The sequence below is a fragment of the Pan paniscus genome, chromosome X (assembly GCF_029289425.2).
Source record: "Pan paniscus chromosome X, NHGRI_mPanPan1-v2.0_pri, whole genome shotgun sequence".
Lineage (NCBI taxonomy): Eukaryota > Metazoa > Chordata > Mammalia > Primates > Hominidae > Pan > Pan paniscus.
This window is the reverse complement of record NC_073272.2, coordinates 1,935,895-1,962,981: the sequence shown is the minus strand read 5'-3', so window position 1 is coordinate 1,962,981 and position 27,087 is coordinate 1,935,895. Positions and strand designations below refer to the sequence as shown.

The window sequence follows — 27,087 nt, the reverse complement described above, 5'->3', positions numbered from 1 at the left end:
CACTCTTGTCGCCGTTTTGCTTTTTGTGGGTTTTGGCCGGCTTCTTTACTGCAACCTGTTGTATCAGCAAGGTTTTTATGACCTGTACCTTGTAGCAACCTCTTACCTCATCCTGCGACTTAGCATGCCTTAACCGTCTGGGAATGCAGCCCAGCAGGTCTCAGCCTCGTGTCACCCAGCCCCTATTCAAGATGGAGTCACGCTGGTTCACACAGCTCTGACACAACCACTTCCAGGCTGCGTGTGCGGTGCTGGGTGCTTGGGTTCGGTGATGTATTTGTACATTCTCACCCCAAAGCCTTGGTTGTCTGCGAGCTCGGTTGGTGACGCTGTGTAGCTAGGTAGCGCCCATAAATGAATCTTCTTACGAGCTGGAGACCCTTTGGGGCTGCTGTGGTAGGGGCCAAGGGAAAAACATCCCCCTTTGCCATTTGAAGGTTTGCTGAAAAATCAACGCACAAAATACAGTTGCCTTTTTTGAAACATGAATAAAGGAAATGACAGGCAAATGTATTCTCATCCATGGAGGGGAATGTCAGAGGAATTGCCCCATTACACAAAGGGGTACAGACGCTTGTGTCCTCTTCTTCTTAGGGGAAGGGGAGTGGGGAATTGGGGGTGAATATAGGGTTCCAAATAGTAAATGATTTTTAAGAGAAGTCAATGGGTTTGAACAATGTACAGTGGCCCGAAAACAGATAATGTTTTTTGTTATTGTTGTTTGTTTGCTTGTTTTTTTTGAGACGGGGTTTCGCTCTGTGTTGCCCAGGCTGGAGTGCAGTGGCGGGACCTCTGCCCAGTGCAACCTCCGCCTCCCGGGTTCAAGCGATTCTCCTGCCTCAGCCTCCCCAGTAGCTGGGATTACAGGCATGTGACACCACGCCCGGCTAATTTTGTATTTTTAGTAGAGACGGGGTTTCATCATGCTGGCCAGGCTGGTCACGAACTCTGGACCTCAGGTGATCCACCCGCCTCGGGCTCCCAAAGTGCTGGGATGATAGGTGTGAGCCACTGCGCCTGGCCTCAGATAATGGTTTATGGCGAGTCTCTGCAGGGACAGAGGCTGTGGAACCCTAAGAACAGACAGTGGTTTATGAGGAGTCTCTGCAGGGCTGTTGACAGACATCAGTCTTTCCTCCGCGATGTGGGTTCAGAAACTCAGGGAAGGGGACACTAGTCATTTTTCCTTCTCTGACATGTCCAGACTTCAGGGAACTTCAGAGAACAGCTTCATCCTGTGCATCGGGAGACACAGAGGAACCAGGAGGGGGAGGTTAGAGAGATCGTGAGGCTTCTTCAGTTCAGCAGGACAAAGCACCGTACTTTGGGGTGTTGGTTTTTAAGACCCAGCAGGGGAAAGCTCCCACATTTCTGCAATGATCTTCATTGTCGTGATGCATTAACTTCTTAAGCACTGCAAGATTTCATGCCCCAGCCATTCCCTTGAGTTTGTTTGTTTGTTTGTTTGTTTGAGATGGAGTCTAGCTCTATCACCCAGGCTGGAGTGCCGTGGTGTGATCTCAGCTCGCTGCAGCCTCTGCCTCCCGGGTTCAAGTGATTCTGCTGCCTCAGCCTCCTGAGTAGCTGGGATTGCAGGTGTGCGCCACCATGCCCGGCTAGTTTTTGTATTTTTAGTAAAGACAGGGTTTCGCCACGTTGGCCAAGCTGGTCTCAAACTCCTGACCTACCTCAAGTAATCTGCCCGCCTCGGTCTCCCAAAGAGCTGGGATACAGTAGTGAGCCACCGTGCCTGTCCCCCTTGAGGTCTTTTGAAGTGATATGTATCTGGGAGCTATAGATTTACTTTCTTTCCTATCTATCTCAAGTCGGGATACTAAAGTTTTAATAATTTGTTTACAAAACAAAGAAAGAACCTTGAGAAGCTTTTCTATTTCTCCCTTTACATTGCAGAATCGCCTAATTAGCATTTTTAAAAGTGTCTGCTTTCGAAACACCGCCACGATTCACCTTCAAAACCGCATGGGTTGAGGAATTTTCGGAAGAGCGATTCTAACTCAGCTTTCAAAATTCCTTGGGCGTCTACTGCTTGTTGAAGTTTCCCACCTCTTTCTGAGTCAGTTTAGACAGCTACAGCTTTTCCCTTTAGGTAATTGTCTGTTTCATCAAGCTTTGGAATTAATGAGCTTGGTTACAAATTCTCTTTTCTCCCTGTTGGACTCCTGGCATTGCTCTTGATTTCGTCTGAAAGTCTCTCATGATACGAGCTGCCCGCCCCCAGTGTGGACTTTTTGAGGGGATTAATTACTTCCCTTATTTTGCAGTTTGCTTTCTTATCAGTTGTTCTTCGAATCTCTCATTCCTCAAGCAAAGGAATTTCTTTTTTTCTTTTTCTTTTTCTTTTTTTTTTTTTTGAGATAGAGTCTCGCTCTGTCACCAGGCTGCAGTGCACTGGTGCGATCTCAGCTCACTGCAACCTCCGCCTCCCGGGTTCAAGTGATCCTCCTGCCTCAGCCTCCTGAGTAGCTGGGACTGCAGGCACCTGCCATCAAGCCTGGCTAAGTGTTGTGTTTTTAGTAGGGACGGGGTTTCACTATGTTGCCCAGGCTGGTCTCGAACTCCTGACTTCGGGTGATCCGCCCACCTCGGCCCCCCTAAGTGCTGGGATTACAGGCGTGAGCCACCGCGCCCAGCTGTATATCCCTTATTTTGCAGTTTGCTTTCTGATCTGTTGTTCTTCACATCTCTAACTCCTCAAGCAAAGGAATTTCAAAATATTAGTTATTTGATTAAGCACTAAGTATTCGCTGGCGATACACCAACACTAGGATACATTTCATCCTTATAAAACCCCCATGAATGCCTCCGAGACTGACTTCAGTATCCAAGGAGAGCATCTGCTGTTTTTTTATTTTATTTTATTTTATTTTATTTTTTGAGACTGAGTCTCGCTCTGTTGCCCAGGCTGGAGTGCGTTGGCGCGATCTCAGCTCACTGCAGGCTCCGCCTCCCAGGTTCATGCCGTTCTCCTGCCTCAGCCTCCCGAGTAAATGGGACCACAGGTGCCCGCCACCACGTCTGGCTAATTAATTTTTTTTTTTTTTTTTTTTTTTTTTTTTTTTTAGTAGAGACGCGGTTTCACCATGTTGGCCAGGATGGTCTTGATCTCCTGACCTCGTGATCCTCCTGCCTCGGCCTCCCAAAGTGCTGGGATTACAGGCGTGAGCCACCGCGCCCGGCCTCTTTTAAATTTTTTAGAGACCAGGTCTTGCTCTGTCACCCTGGCTGCAGTGCATTTTTTTTTTTTTTTTTTGTAGAGACGGCATCTTGCTGTTCGCCCAGGTTGGTCTTGTGTGCTGGGATTATGACACAATCACTGGCTGCAACCTTGAAATCCTGGCCTCAAGTGATTCTCCCACCTCTGCCTCCCAAAGTGCTGGGATGACAGGCATAAGCCACCATGGCTGGCCTTGACATTATTTTTTTCTAAATATTTAACAAGCAAACTGCAACTTTAGCCACATGAATCATTCTTTAATCCTTTGATCATCATCTGCAAATTTGGATTAAAAATAACCACGGGGCATTGCTCGAGTGATACTGCCTTTATATAAGAGACAACATTGGGGAAACTTTAAAATTATAGAGCAGAAGAATATGCATTAGCCTGGAAATGAAATTAAAATAATGTAAGAATTTTAAAGAAAAGGCTATACAGGTGCAGTAGCTTGATGCTGTCTTTGTAATGATAATTCTGTATTGCTGTGTATGTATTATTTACTAGTGTGTACGCATGCATGCATGCATTGTATATTAAGACTTGGAAGATCAGCTGGGTGCCGTGTCTCATGCCTGTAATCCCAGCACTTTGGGAGGCTGAGGTGAGCGGATTACTTGAGGTCAGGAGTTCGAGACCAGACTGTCAAACATGGTGAAACACCATCTCTATTAAAAAAAAAAAAAAAAAATTAGCCGAGTGTGGTGGCGCGTGTGTGTCATTCCAGCTACTCGGGAGGCTGAGGCAGGGGAATTGCTGGAACCCAGGAGGCGGAGGTTGCAGTAAGCCGAGATGGCGCCATTGCACTCCAGCCTGGGTGACAAGAGTGAAACTCCGTCTCAAAAAAAAAAAAAAAAAGAAAGAAGAAAAACCTTGCAGGATCTGTCCAGGGTCCCTGGGGAGAATCTGTGTGACATACATATCTCTGTGATGTTTCATATCATCTGAGGGCATGGTTGTATGTCACTCTGAAACCTCTATCCTCTGTCTCATCAGAACACATGGACTCGATTCCAAATTCACGGCCAGTAACCTGGGCGACCAGTCAGTACCAGAAGAAAAACTAGGAGGTCGATTGGTTTGTTTTTGAGATGGGGTCTCGCCCTGTCACCCAGGCTGGAGTGCAGTGGTACAATCACAGCTCACAGCAGCCTCGACCTGCTGGACTGAAATGATCACCCCACCTCCACCTCCTGAGTAGCTGGGACTACACGAATGCACCAGCATGCCTGGCTAATTTTTTTTAATTTTTTGGTAGAGCCGGGTTCTTGCTATGTTGTCCAGCCGGGTCTCCAGTTCCTAGCCCCAAGCGATCCTCCTGCTGTGGCCTCCCAAAGTGTTGGGATTATGATTTGTGCATTTATAAAGATGAGAGGTTTGATTTGTCCTGTATACAAATGCATCAGGCCATTCTTCATGCTGAGACATGCAGATGGTCTCAGCCTCAGTAGGAGAGTAGCTTAGTATTTCAGAGGGCATGTGTGCTCTTCAGACCTCTAGGAAGCTCCTCGCAGCTTCATCAATGAAACTCAGTAACCCCCTACAATGTATACCCCTCCTAGGGAGCAAATGAACGTGGCTATTACCTCTCTTCCCACCTCAGTTGTCTCAAGATCAATGGGTGTTACAAAAAAGAGCTATCGGCTGGGAGTGGTGGCTCACGCCTGTAATCCCAACACTTTGGGAGGCTGAGGGGGAGGATCACGTGAGGTTGGGAGTTCAAGACCAGCCTAACCAACATGGAGAAACCTCGTCTCTACTAAAAATACAGAAATTAGCCAGGCGTGGTGGCAGTCACCTGTAATCCCAGCTACTCAGGAGGCTGAGGCAGGAGAATCGCTTGAACCCAGGGGCGGAAATTGTGGTGAGCCCAGATCGTGCCACTGCACTCCAGCCTGGGCGACAAGAGCGAAACTCCATCTCAAAAAAAAAAAAAAAAAAAAAAAAGAAAGCTATTGTAAATGCTGAGTGTATCAGCTCCACCATACAGGGCTCATGTCCAGCAAGTCCTGACCACTTTGAAATCATGTGATCAGGCCTGCCATCAAAATGAACAAATTTGCAGTGTAGACTGCTCCCACTTCACCATGAAGTAGACCGCTCGTATCATTGCTTGTCTTAAGCATGTATTTGTATCCGCCATGCGGTCTAATGAAAGTGTGTCTTAGGGTTGATTGGAACTTGGATTGACGTGCCGAGAGGGTGACAGGTTAATTAATCAAGTCAAGGATGCAGGTACTGGGAATTTTTTTATTTTTATTTTTTTTAAGATGGAACCTCTCTCTGTTGCCCAGGCTGGAGTGCAGTGGTGCGATCTCGGCTCACTGCAACCTCCGCCTCCTGGGTTCAAGCAATTCGGCCTCATCCTCCTGGGTAGCTGGGACCTCAGCTACCTCCCAGCACACCTGGCTAATTTTTACATTTTCAGTAGAGATGGGGTTTCGATATGTTACTCAGGCTGATCTCGAACTCACAGTCTCGAGTGAGCCGCCTGCCTCAGCCTGCCGAAGTGCTGGGATTACAGGCATGAGACACCATACCCAGCCCCCCCATTTCTTTTTTTTTTATTAATAAACAAATCTAACCACCCTCTCTGGACCTTCTATTTCCCCTGGGGACTGTCCCTGACTACAGTCTCCGCTGCAGCAAATCCCCATACAGGAATTGCTCATACAATTCACTTCCAGTCCCCCGTGCTCCACTGAAAATGCTCCAGGTGGCCGGGTGCAGTGGCTCACGCCTGTCATCCCAGTACTTTGGGAGGCTGAGGCGGGTGGATCACATGAGGCCAGGAGTTCGAGACCAGCCTGGCCAACGTGGTGAAACCCTGTCTCTACTAAAAATACAGAAATTAGCCAGGCGTGGTGGCGGACGCCTGTAATCCCAGCTACTCGGGAGGCTGAGGCAGGAGAATCGCTTGAACCCGGGAGCAGGAGGTTGCAGTGAGCCGAGATCGCGCCACTGCACTCCAGCCTGGGTGACAAGAGTGAAACTCCATCTCAAAAAAAGAAAAAATAAGAAGAAATTGCTCCAGGTAGAGCCACCAGGGACTTCACCCTTTCCCTGCAATGTGCAGGCCTCAGCCCTGGCTGTTTCCTCCTCCACGCATGCCCTTCCCCCAGGTATCCAATCCCTCTCCTTCCCTTCATTCAGGCCTGCGCCAAAACCTCCGAAGACAGGGCTTCTCCGGGGCGCTTGCTTTCCCCTCACAAAGCTTTGTCTGTCTTTATGGGTCATCTCACCAATTGGCTTATGTATTTATCGATTCACTTATTTATTATAAATTTAAGGAGTACAGGTGCGGATTTATTTATTTTATTTATTTATTTTGAGACGGAGTCTCGCCCTGTCACCCAGGCTAGAGTACAATGGCGCGATCTTGGCTCACTGCAACCCCTGCGTCCCAGGTTCAAGCGATTCTCCTGCCTCAGCCTCCCGAGTAGCTGGGATTATAGGCATGTCCCACCACACCCAGCTAATTTTTATATTTTTAATAGAGATGGGGTTCCACCATGTTGGCCAGGATGGTCTTGATCTCTTGACCTCGTGATCTGCCCGCCTCGGCCTCCCAAAGTGCTGGGATGACAGGTGTGAGCCACCGCGCCCGTCCTGGCTTATGTATTTATTGATTTGCTTATTTATTATAAATTTAAAGAGTACAGGTGCGGATTTCTTTTTTTGTTTCCTTTTTTTTTTTTTTTTTTTTTCTGAGATGCTCTGTTGCCCAGGCTGGAGTGTAGTGGCATGATTTTGGCTCACTGCAACACCTGCCTCCCGGGTTCAAGCGATTCTCCTGCCTCAGCCTCCCGAGTAGCTGGGATTATAGGCATGTCTCACCACACCCAGCTAATTTTTATATTTTTAATAGAGATGGGGTTTCACCATGTTGGCCGGGATGGTCTTGATCTCTTAACCTTGTGATCCGCCGGCCTCGGCCTCCCAAAGTGCTGGGATGACAGGTGTGAGCCACCGCGCCCAGCCCGGCTTATGTATTTATTGATTCAGTTATTTATTATAAATTTAAGGAGTACAGGTTCGGATTTCTTGCATGGAGACATCGCACAGCAGTGAAGTCCCGGCTTCTAGTGAACCCCTCACCCCAGCTGTGAATACTATACCTGTAGGTGATTTTTTTCATCCTCCACCTCCTGCCAACCTCCCACCTTTCAGGGTCCTCATCGTCAATCCACCCTCTGTGTCTGTGTAGACCCACTGGTGAACTCCCACCTGCAAGTGAGAACATGGCAGGATCAGTGTTTGACTTTCAGTATCTGAGTTGTTTGTTAGGAGAACGGCCCGCTTTTCAAACTGAAGCTCTGTTTCCATTAAAATACAACTTCCAATTTCCCTGCTGTTCCTAGCTCCTAGCAACACCATTCTGCCTTCTGTCTTGATGAATCTGACAACTCTAGGGACCTTAGAAAGTGGAAACAGGCCGGGCATGGTGGATCATGCCTGTAATCCCCACTTTGGGAGGCTGAGGCGGGTGGATCACCTGAGGTCATGAGTTCAAGACCAGCCTGACCAATATGGTGAAACCCCGTCTCTACTAAAAATACAAAAATTAGCTCAAGCATGGTGGCACACGCCTGTAGTCCCAGCTACTTGGGAAGCTGAGGCAGGAGAATCGCTTGAACACGGGAGGTAGAGACTGCAGTAAGCCGGGATCGTGCCACTGCACTCCAGCCTGGGCAACAGAGTGAGACTCCGTCTCAAAAAATAAAAAGTAAAATAATAAAATAAAAAGTGGAAACGTGCAGTGTTTGTCCATGTCACTGCAAAAGACATGATTTCATTCTTTGATATGACTGCATAATATTCCATGGTGTGTATATACTATACTGTACTTTCTTTATATTAGCCAGTCCTCTGCTGACAGACACTTAGGTTGATTGCATATCTTTGCTGTTCTGAATACTACTGCAAAAAACCTACAGCAGCTGTGTGCGTGGATCAGGGCTCTGTGCCTGGAAGGCAGGGAAGGAGGTGCTGAATGTGTGTGTGTGGGTCTAGCTGTGTGCATGGATCTGGGCTGTGTGCATGGATCAGGGCTGTGTGCATGGATGAAGGCAGGGAGGGAGATATTGAATGCACATGCATGGAGCCAGCTGTGTGCGTGGATCAGGGCTGTGTGCATGGATGCAGGCAGGGAGGCAGCTGCAGAATGCATGTGTATGGAGCCAGCTGTGTGCATGGATCAGGGCTGTGTGCATGGGTGAAGGCAGAGAGGGAGATATTGAATGCACGTGCATGGATCCAGCTGTGTGCATGGATCAGGGCTCATGATAGCAAAGCAGAGAAAGAAGGGAGATGACGAGGGAGGGGTCCCTGGAAGAATCAGGCAGTGGCTATTTCCTGCAACAGCTCCCTTCTCCTCTCCTTCCCTGCTATGCCTCTCATTTTTCTAATTTGTTAATTCTGGATAATAATATCACATAAGAGTGTTGTGAACATTGCCGAGAGAATATATGGGAAACCATTTTCTCCACTGTAAAGCTCTGTGTAATTATGTAATTATGAGCCATTCATTCCTCTCTCTGACTATATTGCTTGTGGCTCTATTTAGTACACTTGAAACTCTATCTTCTATTTTGTGTGTGTTTCATCTTTTTTTTTTTTCCTGCACTTGTGCCTCACCATCCACCCACTACCCATGTCTATTGGAAGCTCCCGGGCAGCAGGGGTTATTTCTGAAATTCTCTTCCTTTGCCCCAAGAGCTGGCAAAATACAGGTGAGCATTTAATAAACATTCATTGGACTGAATGAAGTTGAAATGGTTTCTGTAGCTTGCAGCTCCAACACTCTCCGGGACTCAAGAGTGGCTTGATGCAGATTTTACCATAAATGTTGCTGCACCGTCTCCCCAGCGCCCCCCAGGCGGGCGTCTGGAATTTCAAAGATGCTCTTGTGTCTGTTAAAAGGGAACACACTGCGTTCTTGGATTTGGGTTCGCATTTATACATCTTCTGTCCTCTTGCCAGTCTCTAAAGATTGTCATTTTAAAAAAAAAAAAGCTGTAGATAAAACAGGATGTGTTATTTAAGCCACAGGGAGCATGATTTACAGGACCGTCTTGTGTATTCAGAAGGCAACTTTGATTTCCCTGCACAAGGCGTCACCAAGCAAGCCCACTTCATCACTCCGAGAATGTGTGGAAGACAGCGCCTGTCAGCCACAGCTGCACAGGGGCAGATAATGAAATTCTGCCGCGAAGCCACAGTTCCTTGCTCTATACAGGAGGTCGGCCAGATAGGAAGTGTCTTAGTCTTCGTGGGCCACCTCTAGTCTCTTTGGCATATTTCTTTCTTTCTTTCTTTCTTTTTCTTAACAACACTTGAAGAGTATAAAACCATTCTTAGCTAGTAGCCTGTACAGAAACAGGTACAGGCTGAATTTTGCCCATGGTGTATAGTTTGCAGAGCTGCATAAGAAGCTAGAATGAGTGGGGTTCCCAGCGTGGTCTCTGAGACCAGCAGCCTCTGGGAGCTCGTTAGAAATGCAGATTCTTGGGTCGGGCACGATGGCTCATGCCTGTAATCCCAGCACTTTTGGAGGCTGACATGGGCGAATCATGAGGTCAGGAGTTCGAGACCAGCCTGGCCAAATGGTGAAATGCTGTCTCTACTAAAAATACAAAAAATTAGCTGGATGTAGTGGCAGGCGCCTGTAATCCCAGCTACTCGGGAGGCTGAGGCAGGAGAATTGCTTGAACTTGGGAGGCGGAGGTTGCAGTGAGCCAAGATCATGCCACTGCACTCCAGCCCTGGCATGTCAAATAAATAAATAAATAATAAAAAATTTAAAAAATGGTGATTCTTGGGCCTCGTAAGATCCAGTGAGTTAGAAATACCAGGGGTGCAGTTGTTTTTACAAGCTCTCTGGCCCATTCTCTTGAGTGCTAAGTGTGAGGACCCCAGACCCCAGGACTGCAGGGGATTGAGCCCCAGCTTTGGGGCTGTGGACAAAAGAAGATAGCTCTCGGTAATTCCATATGAATAGTCTATATGAATCCTAAAGGAAGTTGTGTTGCTTTAGTTGTTGTTGTTGTTGTTGTTTTCAAAACAAGTGGATAACAGTTCATTCAGGAATCCCCCAGCCTCACACAAGTGAACAAGAGTGATTTCGATTCAGAGGAAGACTTTTAGAAACAGAAGAGTGTAGTGTGAAGGTTGTCTAGTTTTTTTTTTTAGGAAAAGCTGGATTATACTGTAAATTGATAATAGAGGGGCAGAGAGAGAGGAGAAAGAGGAAGGGGAAGAGGAGGAAGGGAGAGAGAGAAAAAGGAAGATGAGGAAAAGGAGAAAAAATAAAAGGAGGAAGACAGAGGGATAGAAAGAGAAAAAGGAGAAGTAAGGGAGGAGGAGAAGGAAGGAGGAGAAGTAAGAAGGGAGGAGGAGAAGGAAGAAGGAGGAGGAGAAGATGAAGGAGGAGAAGTAAGAAGGGAGGAGGAGAAGGAAGAAGGAGGAGGAGAAGATGAAGGAGAAGTAAGAAGGGAGGAGGAGAAGGAAGAAGGAGGAGGAGAAGATGAAGGAGGAGGAGAAGGTGAAGGAGAAGTAAGAAGGGAGGAGGAGAAGGAAGAAGGAGGAGGAGAAGATGAAGGAGGAGGAGAAGGAAGAAGTGAAGGAGGAGGAAAAGGGAGGAATAGAGAAAAGGAAAGAAGGGCAGAAAGAAAAGAAGAGAAGGAGGAGAGAAGAGGAAGGAAGAGAAAGATAGAGAAAAAGAAGAAGATAAGGGGAAGAAAGAGGAGGAGGAGGAAGAAGAGGGAGAAAATGAGGAGAAAGGAAGAGGAAGGGGAGAGAGGGATAGAACAGGAGGAGGATAAGGCAGAAAGGAGGAAGAGGAGGTGGAGGAGGAAGAAGAGAAGATGAAGGAGGAGAAAAGAGAGGAATAGAGAGCGAAAAGGCAAGAAGAGGAGAAACGAGGAGAAAGACAAAAGGAAGAAGAAGAGAAGATGAAGGAGGAGAAAAAGAGGAATAGAGAGCGAAAAGGCAAGAAGAGGAGAAACGAGGAGAAAGACAAAAGGAAGAAGAAGAGAAGGCAGAGAAGAGAAAGGGAGAAAGAGACGGGAAAGGAGAATAAGGGGAAAAAAGGAGGAGGATACGATGGGGGAGGAAGAGAAAGAGGAATAGACAGAGAACAAGAGAAAAAGGAAGAGGAAGCAAAGTAGGAAGAAGAAGGGCGTGAGAGAGAGGGAGGGAAAGAGGGAGGTTCTCTCGGGCTCAGAGGTGATGCCACCCAGATCAGTTTGAGGTACACATCGGAAATGCCACAGAAGTGACAGAACTGGGAAGGGCCGTTTTGTCCGAGGAGATGCCGTCTCTCCTTTCCACAGGGTATGTCTGTGATGGACTCTCTGGTGGCTCTAACAGACTCCCCAGGAACAAAGACGTCATAGGCTCTGAGGCTGCCACCCTAAAAAGAAGCATCCTCTTTGGATGGGAAACTTCCTCCCTTGAGTGGATAAATGCCCTCCTTTGGTGCAGCCTTAAAGCCAGCCAGCAGTCTCTGTGCTTTTGATTGAAGGTCTCTGTGCTAGACCTTCCAGTGACTCAAGCTAAGAGATGAGCCAAGATCATTCCTGGAGCCCGGCATTTCTTCCTGGTTTCAGAATGCCCAGACTCTCTGCCATTGAGACCGCTCAATTTTGTATTAGTCGCAGTTCTCAAGAAAAACAGGACCAATAGGATCTATGCATAGAGAAAGATTTACTTTAATTGACTCTTGGGATTGTAGGGGCAGGCAAGTCCAAAATTGGTAGGCTGGCTGCCAGGCTGGAGACCTGGACAAGATTTGACATTGCAGCCTTGAGCCTAAAATCTGCAGGGCAGGCTGGACACTCAGGCAGGATTGCCCTGTTACAGTCTGGAGTGCAATTCCTTTTCTAGTAAGTGTCAGTGTTTGCTGTGAAGGCCTTCTCCTGATGAGGTGAGGCCCACCCACATTGTGAACCGTCCTCTCCTCTGCTTAAATGCAACTGATTTGTAAATGTTAATGATATCCACAAACTACCCAGTCTGGTGCTTGACCAAATGTCTGGGCACCATAGCCCAGCCAATTGATACATGAAATCAATCATCACAGAGCCCACCGAAGACCTGTGTTACCTGACATTAAACAGCACAAGCCATCTCCTCTCTGTTGTCTGTCAGGTGAGTGTTTATTCCTGGTAAGAGCAGGTTTGTGTGTGTGTCTTACGAGATTGTAGTTAGAGGAAGGTTTTCTTAATCCTCTCTGCTTCAGGTGGTCACTGAAGCCATGAAACATCCCTAGAAGTTTAGCACAACCCACAGCTCTCATTGGGGAGTTGAGAACACGTGTGTGCACGTACACATGTGCACACTCATGCACACATATACATGCACACATGTACAAATACACACATATAGATGCAAACACATGCACGCACCTGCACCCCTCCCACACATGCATAGTATGTGCACACATGCTCACGTGCATAAATGCACACACACCTTCACATGCATAGACACACATGCACATATACACGTGCAAACCCATGCACACAGACATGCGTATATCCACACATCTGTGCCCACATGCATGTGTGCACATATGCATGAGCAAACACACATGCACACATTTATGCAAATGTATATTCCTATACACACATGCACATATTCACATGTGCATTCATGCACATGCATGTACGTACATGTACTCACACATATCCATATACATACAGACATGCACATACACTCATACAATACACATCCCTCAAGTACACATTCACATGCATGTATACATATACACATGTGCAAACACACGCAGGCACATACCCACACATCTGTGCCCCCACACACATGCATGCACATATATTTATCCAAACACATGCATGAATACACACACGTAGCCATTAACATGTGCATTCATGCACGTGCACATACATATACACATACATACAGACATGCACATACAATCATACAATACACATCTACCCACAAGTACACACACATCCACATACATGCGTACCTATGCATATCTGTGCACACACACACGCACACATTATATCACCCTATGATTTGCGTGTGAGTCAGCATCCCAGAAAACATCCAGCCCCGAAACCTATTTTCCAGAACATTCCAGAAGGAGCAAGCAGCAGGTACAGAGAGGCAAGAGGCAGGGGACATCGTGGCAGAAGCAGCAGGATCCCTGGGTGGCTGGAGCAGAGGTATGGAGAGGAAGTGTGGCCTTTGTAGAATGTTCAGAACATTCTTCCAGGAAGGCAGCTGAGCCTGGGCAGAAGTCTCTGAATTTCTCTTTGACCACAGCATTACTCCGTCCCCTCTTCCACAACTTTGGGGCGTGGAAACTCTCCTTGGGAAGCTCAGCTAGGAGTCTCTTTACTTGCCAGCCACTTCCCTGAGTGTGAGTTTCTGCCGTAAGATGTGGATGGTGCTAAAATAAATACATGTGCCCTCAGATGTCTCTCAGCACATCTCAAGGATCTACCAACAGCGTCTGCATTCAAATAGCAACGTTTACAGAAGGCCAACGAGCCTCTGCGTGCCTTGCAGAGAGCTGAGCGTTTGCCGCCCAAGCCCTGCTAGCCTCCTCCCTAGGAGACATCCCGGGTGATGCCATTCCTGCTGCCCTCTGCTCCTGGCAGTGGAGCGTTAGGTAGTTTCCTTGCAGACAGCACAGGGGACCCGTCCCAAGGACAAAGGGAAGCCCTGTGTGTGTCTCTTCTGCAAAGCCCAGCACGTCTAATACAAGTTAAGTGTGGAGTTCAGAGGGAACAGCTTTCTGAAGCTCTTTGAAGAGTCACAGGCAAATATCTCTGTGTGCCCTGGGTGCTATCTGGAGAACAGGAGCTCTAACAAAAAGGAAATCGTGGTTTGAATGACAGAAAAGGGATTTGCTGTTTCAAATTCACAATATCTGCCTTATGTTAGAAATCAGAGTTCTCAGAGTCACCACAGATATTTGGTCAAATAGGGGCAGAACCAGAATTGGTAAATGCAGCAAAGGCTCTGAGGAATAAATTCCTCCCTCCCTTCCTCTTATCTTCTCTTTTTTCCTCCAGTCCTTCCTTTTGCCTCCCTTTTTTCCTTCCTTCCTTCCTTCCTCCCTCCCTCCCTCCCTCCCTTGCCTCCTCCCTTCCTTCCTTCCTCCCATCCTTCCCTCCCTCCCTCCCTCCCTTGCCTCCTCCCTCCCTTCCTTCCTTCCTCCCTCCCTCCCTTCCTCCCTCCCTCCCTCCCTTCCTCCCTCCCTCCCTCCCTTCCTCCCTCCCTCCCTTCCTCCCTTCCTTCCTCCCTCCCTCCCTTCCTTCCTCCCTCCTTCCTTCCTCCCTCCCTCCCTTCCTCCCTCCCTCCCTCCCTCCCTTCCTTCCTCCCTCCCTCCCTTCCTCCCTTCCTTCCTCCCTCCCTCCCTTCCTTCCTCCCTCCTTCCTCCCTCCCTCCCTCCCTTCCTCCCTCCCTCCCTCCCTTCCTTCCTCCTCCCTCCCTTCCTCCCTCCCTCCCTCCCTTCCTTCCTCCCTTCCTCCCTTCCTTCCTCCCTCCCTTCCTTCCTCCCTTCCTTCCTCCCTCCCTCCCTTCCTTCCTCCCTCCCTCCCTTCCTCCCTTCCTTCCTCCCTCCCTCCCTTCCTCCCTCCCTTCCTCCCTCCCTCCCTTCCTCCCTCCCTCCCTCCCTCCCTCCCTTGCCTCCTCCCTTCCTTCCTTCCTCCCATCCTTCCCTCCCTCCCTCCCTCCCTTGCCTCCTCCCTCCCTTCCTCCCTCCCTCCCTTCCTCCCTCCCTCCCTCCCTTCCTTCCTCCCTCCCTCCCTTCCTCCCTTCCTTCCTCCCTCCCTCCCTCCCTTCCTCCCTCCTTCCTCCCTCCCTCCCTTCCTCCCTCCCTCCCTCCCTCCCTCCCTTCCTCCTCCCTCCCTTCTTTCCTCCCTCCCTCCCTCCCTTCCTCCCTCCCTCCCTTCCTTCCTCCCTCCCTTCCTTCCTCCCTTCCTTCCTCCCTCCCTCCCTACCTTCCTCCCTCCCTCCCTCCCTTCCTCCCTCCCTTCCTTCCTCCCTCCCTCCCTTCCTCCCTCCCTTCCTCCCTCCCTTCCTTCCTCCCTTCCTTCCTCCCTCCCTTCCTCCCTCCCTTCCTTCCTCCCTCCCTCCCTTCCTCCCTCCCTCCCTCCCTTCCTCCCTCCCTCCCTTCCTCCCTCCCTCCCTCCCTTCCTTCCTCCCTTCCTCCCTTCCTCCCTCCCTCCCTCCCATCCTTCCCTCCCTCCCTCCCTCCCATCCTTCCTTCTCTTTGGTTCTTTGTTTCTCTTCTTTTTTTTCTTTCTCTCTCTTTCCTTCCTGCCTCCCTTCCTTCTTTGCTTCCTTCCTGTTTTTTTCTTTTTTCATCCTTCCCTTCCTCCCTTCTTCCCTCCTTTCTCCCTTTTTTCTTCCTCTCTCCTTTCTTCTCTGCTTCCTTTCTCTCTCCTTCCTTCCCTCTTTTCTGTCTTGTTCTCTGCTTCCTTCCTTTCTTACTGCCTCCCTCCCTCCCTCTCTGTGTCACTCCTTCCTTCCCTCCTTTTATGCTTCCTTCTTTCCTTTCTCTATTTCCTCCTTTCTTCTTCCTCTTTTTCTTTCTCCTTCTCTTTCTTCCTTCCATTGATTTTTTTTGTTTCTCTGTCTTTCTCCTTCCCTTTCACTCAACCCTTCACTGACCTTTGAATACCCAAAACAAAGGTGCTTTGACCCAGGCCATAGCTGATGACACTGAGTTGTTCCCAGCAGGTGCAGGATTCTGTGCAGACACGTCTGTCCCCTCCCTTCCTGCCCGGTTCTCAGCACTGCCTGGCATGTACAGATGTGGGTGCAGGGCTGGCTGGGGTGCAGGTGCAGGGTGCTCCAGCTGCACCTTCCGGAAAGACATTTCATGGAGTTAGGAGGAAAAGGGGCTGCCTCCGGAGGGAAAACTGAGGTCTTCATTGTCAGCAGGAGGAAGCCTGACTCGAACCCTTCTTATTCTGCAGCAGCTCTGAGACAGGTCCCAGAACTTCCCCTCTAACAAAAGCGACTCTGAGAACGAGAAGAGATGCTTTGCTGTTTTCCCTACCTGTCACATTCTCTGTGCTGCCCTAACATGAGAAACCGTGCCCATGGTCTGGGTGTTTTCTTTTTTTTCTTTTCTTTTTTTTTTTTGAGATGGAATCTCGCTCTGTCGCCCAGGCTGGAGTGCAGTGGCGCCATCTCGGCTCACTGCAAGCCCCGCCTCCCGGGTTCACGCCATTCTCCTGCCTCCCGAGTAGCTGGGACTACAGGCGCTCGCCACCATGCCCGGCTAATTTTTTGTGTTTTTTATTAGAGACGGGGTTTCATTGTGTTAGCCAGGATGGTCTTGATCTCCTGACCTCGTGATCCGCCTGCCTCGGCCTCCCAAAGTGCTGGGGTGACAGGCGTGAGCTACCGCGCCTGGCCATGCTCCGGGTGTTTTCTTTGGGGAAAAAGATCACAAAGGGCTGAGCCAGTCCAAGGTCTGCTTTGCAGAACGTGGCATTAGAGAGACAAATGCTGGCAGGAACCCTTGGTGTTCTTGAGCAGTCCCATGAACACAGAGGGCTCTGTTTGCAATAGAGCTGTGTGGCAGACTGAATGAGCCAGGTAACCAACAGGAGATTGAAATGACTTGGCAGGGGAACTCGAGTAATTGCTCATGCTCCTGAAGTCTCTCCCTTCCCTGACTCTTGAGGTAGCAGGTAAGTGTGGGTATAATTGCCTGTTTCCTGGAAAAGAGGCTTTCTTGACATATGCACACAGCAGCCTGCGCCGATCCCAGTCAGGAGAGAAGTCACCTGGGCTTGGTCTCCATCTGCCGGGGCTGCCAGCCTGAAGTCCCATAGACTGGGCAGCTTAGACAACAGACACTGATTTTCCCACCGTCCTGGAGGCTGGAAGTCCAAGATCAAGGTGTGGGCTGGGCGGGCTCCTCCCGAGGCCTCTCTCCTTGGGTTGTAGATGCTGTCTTCTCACTGTGTCCTCACAGGGTCGTCCCTCTGTGCATGTCTGTTTTCTCCTCATCTCCTCTTCTTATGAGCTGTCTCAGTCCATTTCAGGCTGCTATTACAGAATACCATAGACTGGGTGGCTTATAAACAACAGACGTTGACTCTCCCACAGTCCTGGAGGCTGGAAGTCTGACATCAAGGTGTGGGCAGGGCTGGTTCCTCCTGAGGTCTCTCTCCTGGGCTTGGAGACGCCGTCTTTTCCCTGTGTCCTCACAGGGTTGTCCCTCTGTGTGTGTCTGTGTCCTCATCTCCTTTTCTTATGACATGTCTTAGTCCAGTTCTGGCTGCTGTCACAGAATACCATAGACTGGGTGGCTTAGAAACGACATACATTGATTCTCCCACAGTCCTGGAGGCTGGAGGTCTAAGATCAAGGTGTGGGCAGGGCTGGTTCCTCCTGAGGCCTCTCTCCTTGGTTTCATATTTTGCAATATTATATCAGGATAAATAATCTGTGCATGTGTATGAGTGTGTGCATGCGAATGAGTATATGAGCATGTTTGCATGTGTATAAGTATGCATGTGAATGAGTGTGTGTGCATGTGAATGTACACGTGGATGAGCATGTGTGCATGCGAATGAGTGTATGTGAGCATGTGTGCGTGTGTATGCATACTTGTGAATGAGGGTGCGTGCATGTGTATGTGTGCATGTGAATGTGTGTACATGTGAATGTGAAAGTGTGTGCATGTGTGTGAGCTGTGTGCATGTGTGAGTGCATGTGAATGTGTGCATGTGAGTGCATGTGAGTGTGCATGTGTGTGAGCTGTGTGCATGTGAATGAGCATGTGTGCATGTGTGAGTGCATGTGAATGTGTACATGTGAATGTGCATGTGAGTGTGCATGTGTGAGCTGTGTGCATGTGTGTGAGCTGTGTGCATGTGAATGAGTGAGCATGTGTGCATGTGTGAGTGCATGTGAATGTGTGTACATGTGAATGTGTGTGCATGTGTGAGCTGTGTGCATGTGAATTAGTGTGTGCATGTGAATATGTGAGCATCTGTGTGAGCTGTGTGCATGTGAATGAGTGTGAGCATGTGTGTGTGCATGTGAATGTGTGTACATGTGTGTGAGCATGTGTGCGTGTGAGCTGTGTGCATGCAAATCTGTGCATGTGAATGAGTATATGTGAGCATGTGTGCATGTGAATGAGTGTGAGCATGTGTTCATGTGAGTTTGTGTACATGTAAATGAGTGAGCATGTGTGCATGTGAATGAGTGTGAGTATGCATGTGCAAGTAGGTGTGCATGTGTGTGCGTGTATGCATGAGTGTGTGTCCATATGTGTGTATATATTTGTGTGCATGTGAGTACATACGAATGTATGTGTGCATGTCAGCATGTAAGTGACCATGCGCACATGAATATGTGTGTGCGTGTGTTTTTCTTACAGAAAAAAAATCATCCAATACAACTTTATCACGTCGTCCTCTCTGTGTCCCCAGAAATACCTACATTTTCAGCACAGTGCGCTTGCTGTCTTCTAGAAATCGCAAGCTCATTTTCAACATAGCACAGGTGGTATCTTGCCCCCTAAAACGGTAGTACTTGTGTCGCAATTGAATATGCATAGCCCAAGAACTCTTACTCAGATAAGAGGATTTTTCAAAATATGGTAGAAACAGAAGCCCCCAGACACTGCCCACAGGGGAACCACAAAGAGGAAGCCTCCTTCCAGAGAGTGCTGAGTTTGTTCAACAATAGGGACGATGCAGGAGAACCCAGGAGTGGTTAAGCTGCAGCTGCAGAACACAGGGGCCTCTCCAGGTGGAGGCATCATACTACATGGTCAAGACACAGGTCGGGTATTTGGGGCAGGAGCCCCTGAATCCTCAGTGTCGATGATGGCAGACTACAACACAAAACTTGTTCCAGGAGCTGATTCAAGGATTTGTTTGCAAAGAAGGCACAGCACTAAATATAACAGAGTGTGGGTGAACATCTCAGGCACCAGCGTGAGGTGCAAATGCTCATTTCTGCGCAGCAGGAACCATGGTCTCTCCTGGGGACCCAGGGTGGCCCCCATCTGGCCTCTCTGATCACTTTGTCCAGAGCAGCAGTGTGGGAAGGGGCACCGTGTTGGATTCACAGCTGCCGTGCTTGGTGTCCCTGCCTTTTATATGGAAGTGGGCTGGGCCCCAGAGAGACTCCGTATTTTCCAGCTACAAGATGATGGGGAAGGAAGAAGAATGCCGGCTTTGGGGGCAGATCCTGCCTGGAAATTGGGCAGAACACAGCCGCAAAAGAGAGAAGCATGAAACAGATCAATAAAACCTCTTTCTGCATTGAAGGCTGCCCCAGAGAAAGACCCTCAAACACCATGGGTGCCTTCAGTTGGCCCCTGCCTTCCCTCTCCCTTTCCTCCTGCTCTGTTCTGTCCTTCCTCCCTTCCTCTTTCCATCCCTTTCGCCTTGACTTTTGGTCTTTAGATGCCCAGGGCAAGACACGGGACACAGGGCTCCCCTGTGAGACCCAAGCCATGGCGCCTGCATCCGCCCCCGCAATGTTTTCAGATACAGTCTCTGTATTAGTCTGTTCTCATGCTGCTAATAAAGACATGCCCAAGACTGGGTGATTTATAGAGGAAAGAGGCTTAATGGACTCACAGTTCCACGTGGCTGGGGAGGCCTCACAATCATGGCGGAAGGTGAAGGAGGAGCAAAGGCATGTCTTACATGGCAGCAGGCAAGAGAGTGTGTGCAGGGGAGCGGCCCTTTATAAAACCATCAGATCTCATGGGACTTATTCATTATCATGAGAACGGCACGAGAAAGATCTCCCATGATTCAATTACCTCCCACTGGTTCCCTCCCTTGACACATGGGAATTATGGGAGCTACAATTCAAGATGAAATTTGGGTGGGGACACAGTCAAACCGTATCAGCCTCCAAATCTCCCAGGACACTTTGGGTTTGCAAGATCTCCGGGCACCCCTAGGTGATTTCCAGACTTGGGAAGTTCTCTAGCTCCATCCATTTCTTTTTAGGCAGCAGAAGAGCAGAGGCAAGTCAGTGGGAAACAATCTCAGGAGTCTGGCAGCTCTGTCCCTCCACTGGGGTCCAGCCTTCCTGTTCCCCTTGCTGGGCACCCAGAGGATGGGCTGGTGCGCACACTGGATTGTCTACCATGCCTTTCCACATCACACTGGCTGCTGAAGTCAAGACCAGCAGGCAGTGAACTGACAGCAGGAGAATTTCTGAAGTGACTGGGTGTCACAGGCCACCCCACAGAGTCCGCCCGTTTCCTTTTCGGAGGGTGTGTGCCTGAACTCTCACCAGTGCTAGGTTTTGCCATGTGGCCTACACTCATCTTGAACTCCTGGACTCAAGCAGTCCTCCTGCCTTGGTCTCCCAAAGCACTGGGATTACAGGCATGAGCCACTGCAGTGCTAGGGGCACTGGTGAGAGGTGAAATCAGTTCGGGCAAATGGATCATCACTCCCAGAAGACTAGAGGGGACATAACAAAGGCAATATCTGGTCTTTATTCCTGGTTCTGTAGCAAGGAGGAGCTTCTAAAAGTCTCGCAATTTCACAAATGCTAGTAATTCCCTGGTTGTATAATGAGGTGATATTTGCTGTTTCCTAAATGGCTTCAAGATGGGGCTGGTCACCAGAAACACCAACCATGTCATTAGGAGGTTGGAATTTCAGGCCAGCCTGACCTCTGGGGAGGAAAGAGGAACTGGAGGTTGAATCTGATTATGTGGCCAATGACTTAATCATACCTATGCAATAAGACCCCAGTAAAAACTCTGGACATCAAATGTCTTAGTCTGTTTGTATTGCTATCACAAAACAACATAGGCTGGGCAACCGGTAAACATTTGTTGCTCACAGTTCTGGAGGCTGGAAGTTCAAGATCAATGCATGGCAGATTCTGTGTCTGGCAGGGACCTGCTTTCTGGTTCACAGACGGTGCCTCATTACTGTGTCCCCACATGGTGGATACGTTCACCAGATTCCCAGAAGCTTATTACAAGAGACAACTTCTGAAACATCTTCATTGTGGCAGAAGTTAAGAGGGACTATGTTGGTTCCTGGATTATTGCATCCTAGCTCTGAAGGTTCTCAGGTCCCACAACTTCTAATTCCTCTGAGAATCCTGCATTTCTTCCATCCCACTGACCATGACCAAGGGCCAGCTCCCACTGCAGAAAACCAGGGTGTGCTGTGTTTCAAGATTATCGCCTTCCACTAGGGTAAAATCCCCAGTCTTTGAAAAACCTTTTTCTGCATCTCAAGTTCCTTTTTGAACCGTCTGTTTCCATGAAACATACGATCACAGCTCATAAATGCCTCAATTCTCCGATGTAGCATGCCTTGCTGAATTGAAAACAAGAACCTTTTTGATGTCCTGATGTTTCATCTAATTGCTAAATATTGTTTATTAAATACAGAAGCCAAGCACTCACTCATCTGCTTCTAGTCAATTAATAAGCATTTCGGTCCCATAAAGAGTGCATGATTAAATACGTACATCAGGGATTTTAATATGCATCTGCCTAGTGAGATGGATTAACCCACCACTGAAATGCAACCCACTTGGGTACGTTATTGTCAGTGCCTGTTGTAAAGAAACCCAACAGCAGAAAAGCTGTGGTTCAGATTGATCACCCAACCTCGCTTTTTGCATACATTTCTCAGTGCAGCTGATGAGTATATTCCACCTGTCCCTGCAGCATCCATGTGAGTCCTGAGACTCCTGTTTCCTGCTCAGAAATTTGACTCATCGTAGCCTTCTTTTCTTCTTCCACCAGACCCCCGATGAAGGAGCGTGGACTTCCATCTACGCAGCAGTCACCCCAGAGCTGGAAGGAGTTGGTGGCCGTTACCTATACAACGAGAAAGAGACCAAGTCCCTCCACGTCACCTACAACCAGAAACTGCAGCAGCAGCTGTGGTCTAAGAGTTGTGAGATGACTGGGGTCCTTGATGTGACCCTGTGATAGCCTGTCTCAGGATAGCTGCTGCCCCAAGAAACACATTGCACCTGCCAATAGCTTGTGGGTCTGTGAAGACTGCGGTGTTTGAGTTTCTCACACCCACCTGCCCACAGGGCTCTGTCCTCTAGTTTTGAGACAGCTGCCTCAACCTCTGCAGGACTTCAAGAAGCCAAATAAACATTTTGGAGGATAATCACCCCAGGTGGTCTTCAACCATAAACTTTGTGATTCCAAAGTGCCCAGTTGTCAGAGGTGCCATAAATAATTACATTTTCCAACATAAATGTGCCATTTTCCTTACCGCGTTAATACAACTGAGTACAAAAGTTCCAAGAGAGATGCTCTCTTTTCAGGGGCTGCAATGTCCTCTCTGAGACCTAGTGGTGGATGAGGGCTCCTGTTTGATTTTGTTCCTGTACTCACTCATTTTTCCAGAGACCCAGCTGTGATTCACACGTGTCAGACATGGGGAGGTGTGAGCCTTGCTTGCTACAGCCTGTAGGATGAGTTTGACATGGCCAGCAGCACCATCTGGTCAACCTCATTCCAGAATGGCACAGTCACAAGTGAAGCATGCCACTGTCAAATCCGAGAATGTAAACCACTGAACAGCTATGGATCAAATGGTAGCCCTCAAAAGATATGTTCATGCCCTAACCCTCAGAACCTATAAATATTACTTTATTTGGAAAAGAATCTTTGCAGATAGAATTAAGAATTTTGAGATGGGTCATTATGGATCATCCCAGTGAACCTAATGCCATCACGAGGGTTCTTATCAGAGACAGGTAGAGGGAGATTTGAGTACAGAAGACAAGATGTTCATGTGATGATGCAGACAGAGACTGGAGTGATGCCGCCACAAGCCAAGCAATGGCTGGAGCCACCAGGAGCTGGGACAGGCAGGAAGGATTCTCCCTTATACCCCTCAGAGCAATCTCGGCCCCTCTGACATCTTGACTTTAGACTTCTGGTCCCCAGAACGGAGAGAGAATAAATCTTTCTTGTTTTAAGGCTCCAACAAATTGGTAGTCACTTGTTACAGCAACCACAGGAAATGTATACAGCTTCTGATACTTCTGAAAACCTCACACAGCCAAAGGGTACATCCTTGGTATAGAGGCTCACTCTTACTCACCAGCCAGGCAAGGAAGGCTCAATCCTTTGGTGTTAGAGAGATAGATGTTGGATTTTCAAATTTCAACATGGAGAAATCAGTCATTTGCAATGCTTTTGAGAAAGTACTGTGTATACCCTACGAGCCTGCACTCCTTATGTGTGAGACTGATGACCATTGGTTGGCTTATTATCCATTCCCCTAAGTGACAAAATCCCACTGACTATTCAAATCCAACATTAGCTCCTGGCATGCCTGTACCTTAGAATCACAACCAGCTGCAATTCCAGGATGGAGTTCAAACTAATTGTGGGGGCATGTGCTTCTTACATGACTGCTAGATTGTTCCCAGATGGGGAAGGTTGCCCTGATAAGCAACTTAAATGAAAATAATAAATGTATTGTTTGGCCTCTTTAAAAAAAAATCAGTCATCCTCCGGGAATGGGTTTGTCACCACAGATGGTGATTTTCCTTGGTAGATAACCAGGATGCCTGGATTTCTGTTGTTCCTTTACAGAAAACCAGGAATTTTATGTCATGGACCCACTAGACAGGGGACCTTCCTTGGTACAAAAGGATAAGAAATGTGGATTTGTTCCCTGGGATATTCACGTTAGATGCTTACTACATCATCGGTGTAAGGTCAGCCGAGAGAGAGGATGAGGAGACCTAAAGTCAGGCAAGCAAACTTTACTGAGCTGCTTGGCTGCTCCACCACAGTTAGTGGAGGCAGCCCCGCTTACAGACTATAGCAGGGTTTTATAGGGCCAGAACCAGGTTGGGGTGGGGGAGCTGAGTCGAGGGTGCAGGAGGACTGGGTTGGGGTGGGGGAGCTGAGTAGGGGGTGCAAGTGTCTTGACCGCATCCTGGAGATGTTTTTCACCAGCTTTGTTATGCAAGGTTCACAGACATGTTAACCACATCCTGTAACTGTCTGGACAAACAGTTACTGGAGGGGTCAGTGAAGGGGGGGGCGTTTGTCTTTAGCCCTGGGGGAGCTGTGTGGAGAGTGCAAGGGACTGTATTGTAAGGCCTGTGGAAGGGGAAGGGAACGGTCTGGTTGGGGTGACCCTAACAATCGGTATGCTTCTGTTTCGGGCAGAGCTCAGACCTCAGCACCCAGGACTCTCAGTGCAGAAAGAATGAGCTCAAGCCCCTTCTGCAGAAAGATGCAGTCTCTGTGCAGAATGTCTGCTTATATCCTGAGACCCTTCATAGGAAAACTATGAATGATACAACCAGACTAACAGGCCAGGAAACAGCCTCCGGGAAGGAGAGGTTGCCAGAGGATACAAGGAACAATGAAACTTGCAGGAAACATGCATGATATTCACCTCCCTAGTGTAGCTGGACTCATGGTGCTGCAGGGAGACGTGAAGCCCAATGGTGAGAACTTGCAACAAGATTTATGGTGCAGGGGTCTGTCCCACAGACCCTGACTAAGTGATGGGTGAATGAAGTACATTGACACACAGCTATTCTGCTTTGCCAGTTTGGCTGAGCATCCAAGCCACTTAGTAGCAGCCGTGGCCTCGATCAGTCAGCAAGACTTGCATTTATTCAGTAAAGATTAATTGACAAAGGTTGTGAGTCAACACCACTAGAGGGAAATTGACATTGCGGACTTCCCTAAGTAGAAAGCAATGAAGCACCTGCCATACATAAAAGGTTAGTCTTAGGACCACATGAGTAAACAAGTTATTTAGAGACACTCCCCACATTCCTTTGCTTCTACTCTAATTTATTTAACTAAAGGTAAGGGGACTAGGCTGCCTTCAGCCAGGTTTATTACTGAAGTTATACAAACGCTCAGGCCTTCCCAGAGGGTTTGTGGCTACTATAACTAAAATTTTCCCCACCAGCCTGACTAACCCCCCACATCTGGATCTGTAGAGGCCCCAACATCACATCTGCCAAGCTTCCCGTGGGGCTTAGGTCTCTGTGTGAAGATGATGTCGATGGTCCCATTAGATGGCTGTGTGTTCAGACAGCCCATTGCAGGTTATGACATTGATCAGTTTTCCAGGTCTGCTGTAACAAGTAACCACAACTAGGGACCTCATGACAAAAGGAATTATTTCTCCTCTCCCAGCTCTGGAGACCAGAAGATTGAGATCAAGATGTCTCAGGGCTCTGCTCCATCCGGAGGTTCTAGGGAAGGATCAATTCCTGCCTCTCTTAGTTCCTAGGGGCTCCAGGCATCCCTTTGACTTGTGGTTGCATCACTCCAGTGTCACATGCGTGTAATCCCAGCTACTTGGGAGGCTGAGACAGGAGAATTGCTTGAACCCAGGAGGTAGAGGTTGCGGTGAGCCGAGATCACGCCATTGCAATCCAGCCTGGGAAACAAGAGTGAAACTCTGTCTCAAAAAAAAAAAAAAAAAAATCCTTATTTCCAAATAAATTCTCATTCCCAGGCTCTGGGTATTATGATATAGGCAGATCTTTTTGGGAGACCACAGTTCAGTCCACTACAGTTGCGTCCAGTTCCATCCAGAGGCTCGAGGAGAGGATCCTTCCTGCCTCTCCCAGCTCCTGGGGGCTCCAGGCATCCCTGGGCTTGTGGCCGCATCACTGCAGTCTCTGCCTCTGTCTCCACGTGGCCTTCTCCTCTGTGTGTGTGTGTCTTCTTCTGTCTCTTAGAAGGAAGCCTGTCATTGGATTTAGGGCCCACCCTACTCCAGAATGATCTCATCTCAAGATCTTAACTCATTGCATCTTCAAAGATCCTTATTTCCAGCCAGGCACAGTGGCTCACACCTGTAATCTCAGCACTTTGGGAGGGTGAGGTGGGCAAATCACCTGAGGTCAGGAGTTCGACACCAGCCTGACCAACATGGAGAAACCCCATCTCTACCCCATCATTACAAAAATTTTTAACCCCATCATTACAAAATTCTGTAATTTTGTAAAAATACAAAATTAGCCAGACATGGTGTCACATGCCTGTAATCACAGCTACTCGGGAGACTGAGACAGGAGAATTGCTTGAACCCAGGAGGTGGAGGTTGCGGTGAGCCGAGATCTCACCATCGCAACCCAGCCTGGGCAACAAGAGTGAAACTCTGTCTCAAAAAAAAAATCCTTATTTCCAAATGAAGTCTCATTCCCAGGCTCTGGATATTAGGATATAGACAGATCTTTGTGGGAGACCACAGTTCAGTCCACTACAATTGTGTCCAGTTCCATCCAGAGGCTCTAGGAGAGGATCCTTCCTGCCTCTCCCAGCTCCTGGGGTCTCCAGGTGTCCCTGAGCCTGTGGCCGCATCACTGCAGTCTCTGCCTCTGTCTCCACGTGGCCTTCTCCTCTGTGTCTGTGTGTCTTCTTCTGTCTCTTAGAAGGACACCTGTCATTGGATTTAGGGCCTACCCTACTCCAGGATGATCTCATCTCAAGATCTTTAATTCATTGCATCTTCAAAGATCCTTATTTCCAAATAAGTTCTCATTCCCAGGCTCTGGGTATTAGGGTATAGACAGATCTTTTTGGGAGACCACAGTTCAGTCCACTACAATTGGGTGCAGTTCCCTCCAGAAGCTCTAGGAGAGGATCTTTTCTGCCTCTCCCAGCTCCTGGGGGCTGCAGGCATCCCTAGGCTTGTGGCCGCGTCACTGCACTCTCTGCCTCCATCTCCACGTGGCCTTCTCCCTGTATCTGTGTCTCTTCCTGTTTCTAATAAGGACACTTGTTATTGGATTTATGGCCCACCTGGATAATGCAGATGATCTCATTTCAAGATCCTTTACTCAATGACACCTGCCAAGACCCTTTCTGTGAATAAGATCCCATTCACGGATACCAG

The 27,087-nt window shown here is 48.5% G+C and overlaps 1 protein-coding gene across 3 annotated transcripts in view; it reads left to right on the top strand.

Moving 5' to 3' along the window:
* DHRSX (dehydrogenase/reductase X-linked) overlaps positions 1-22,450 on the top strand; it is a 302,105-nt gene extending 279,655 nt beyond the window's left edge. For all 3 annotated transcript variants that reach the window (XM_034951362.4, XM_063601860.1, XM_055106613.2), the window contains one exon: positions 21,981-22,450. In XM_034951362.4, the coding sequence (XP_034807253.1) occupies positions 21,981-22,169 (189 nt within the window). In that variant the 3' untranslated portion in view covers positions 22,170-22,450. The remainder of the gene's footprint in view (positions 1-21,980) is intronic.
* The last annotated feature ends 4,637 nt before the right edge of the window (positions 22,451-27,087 follow it).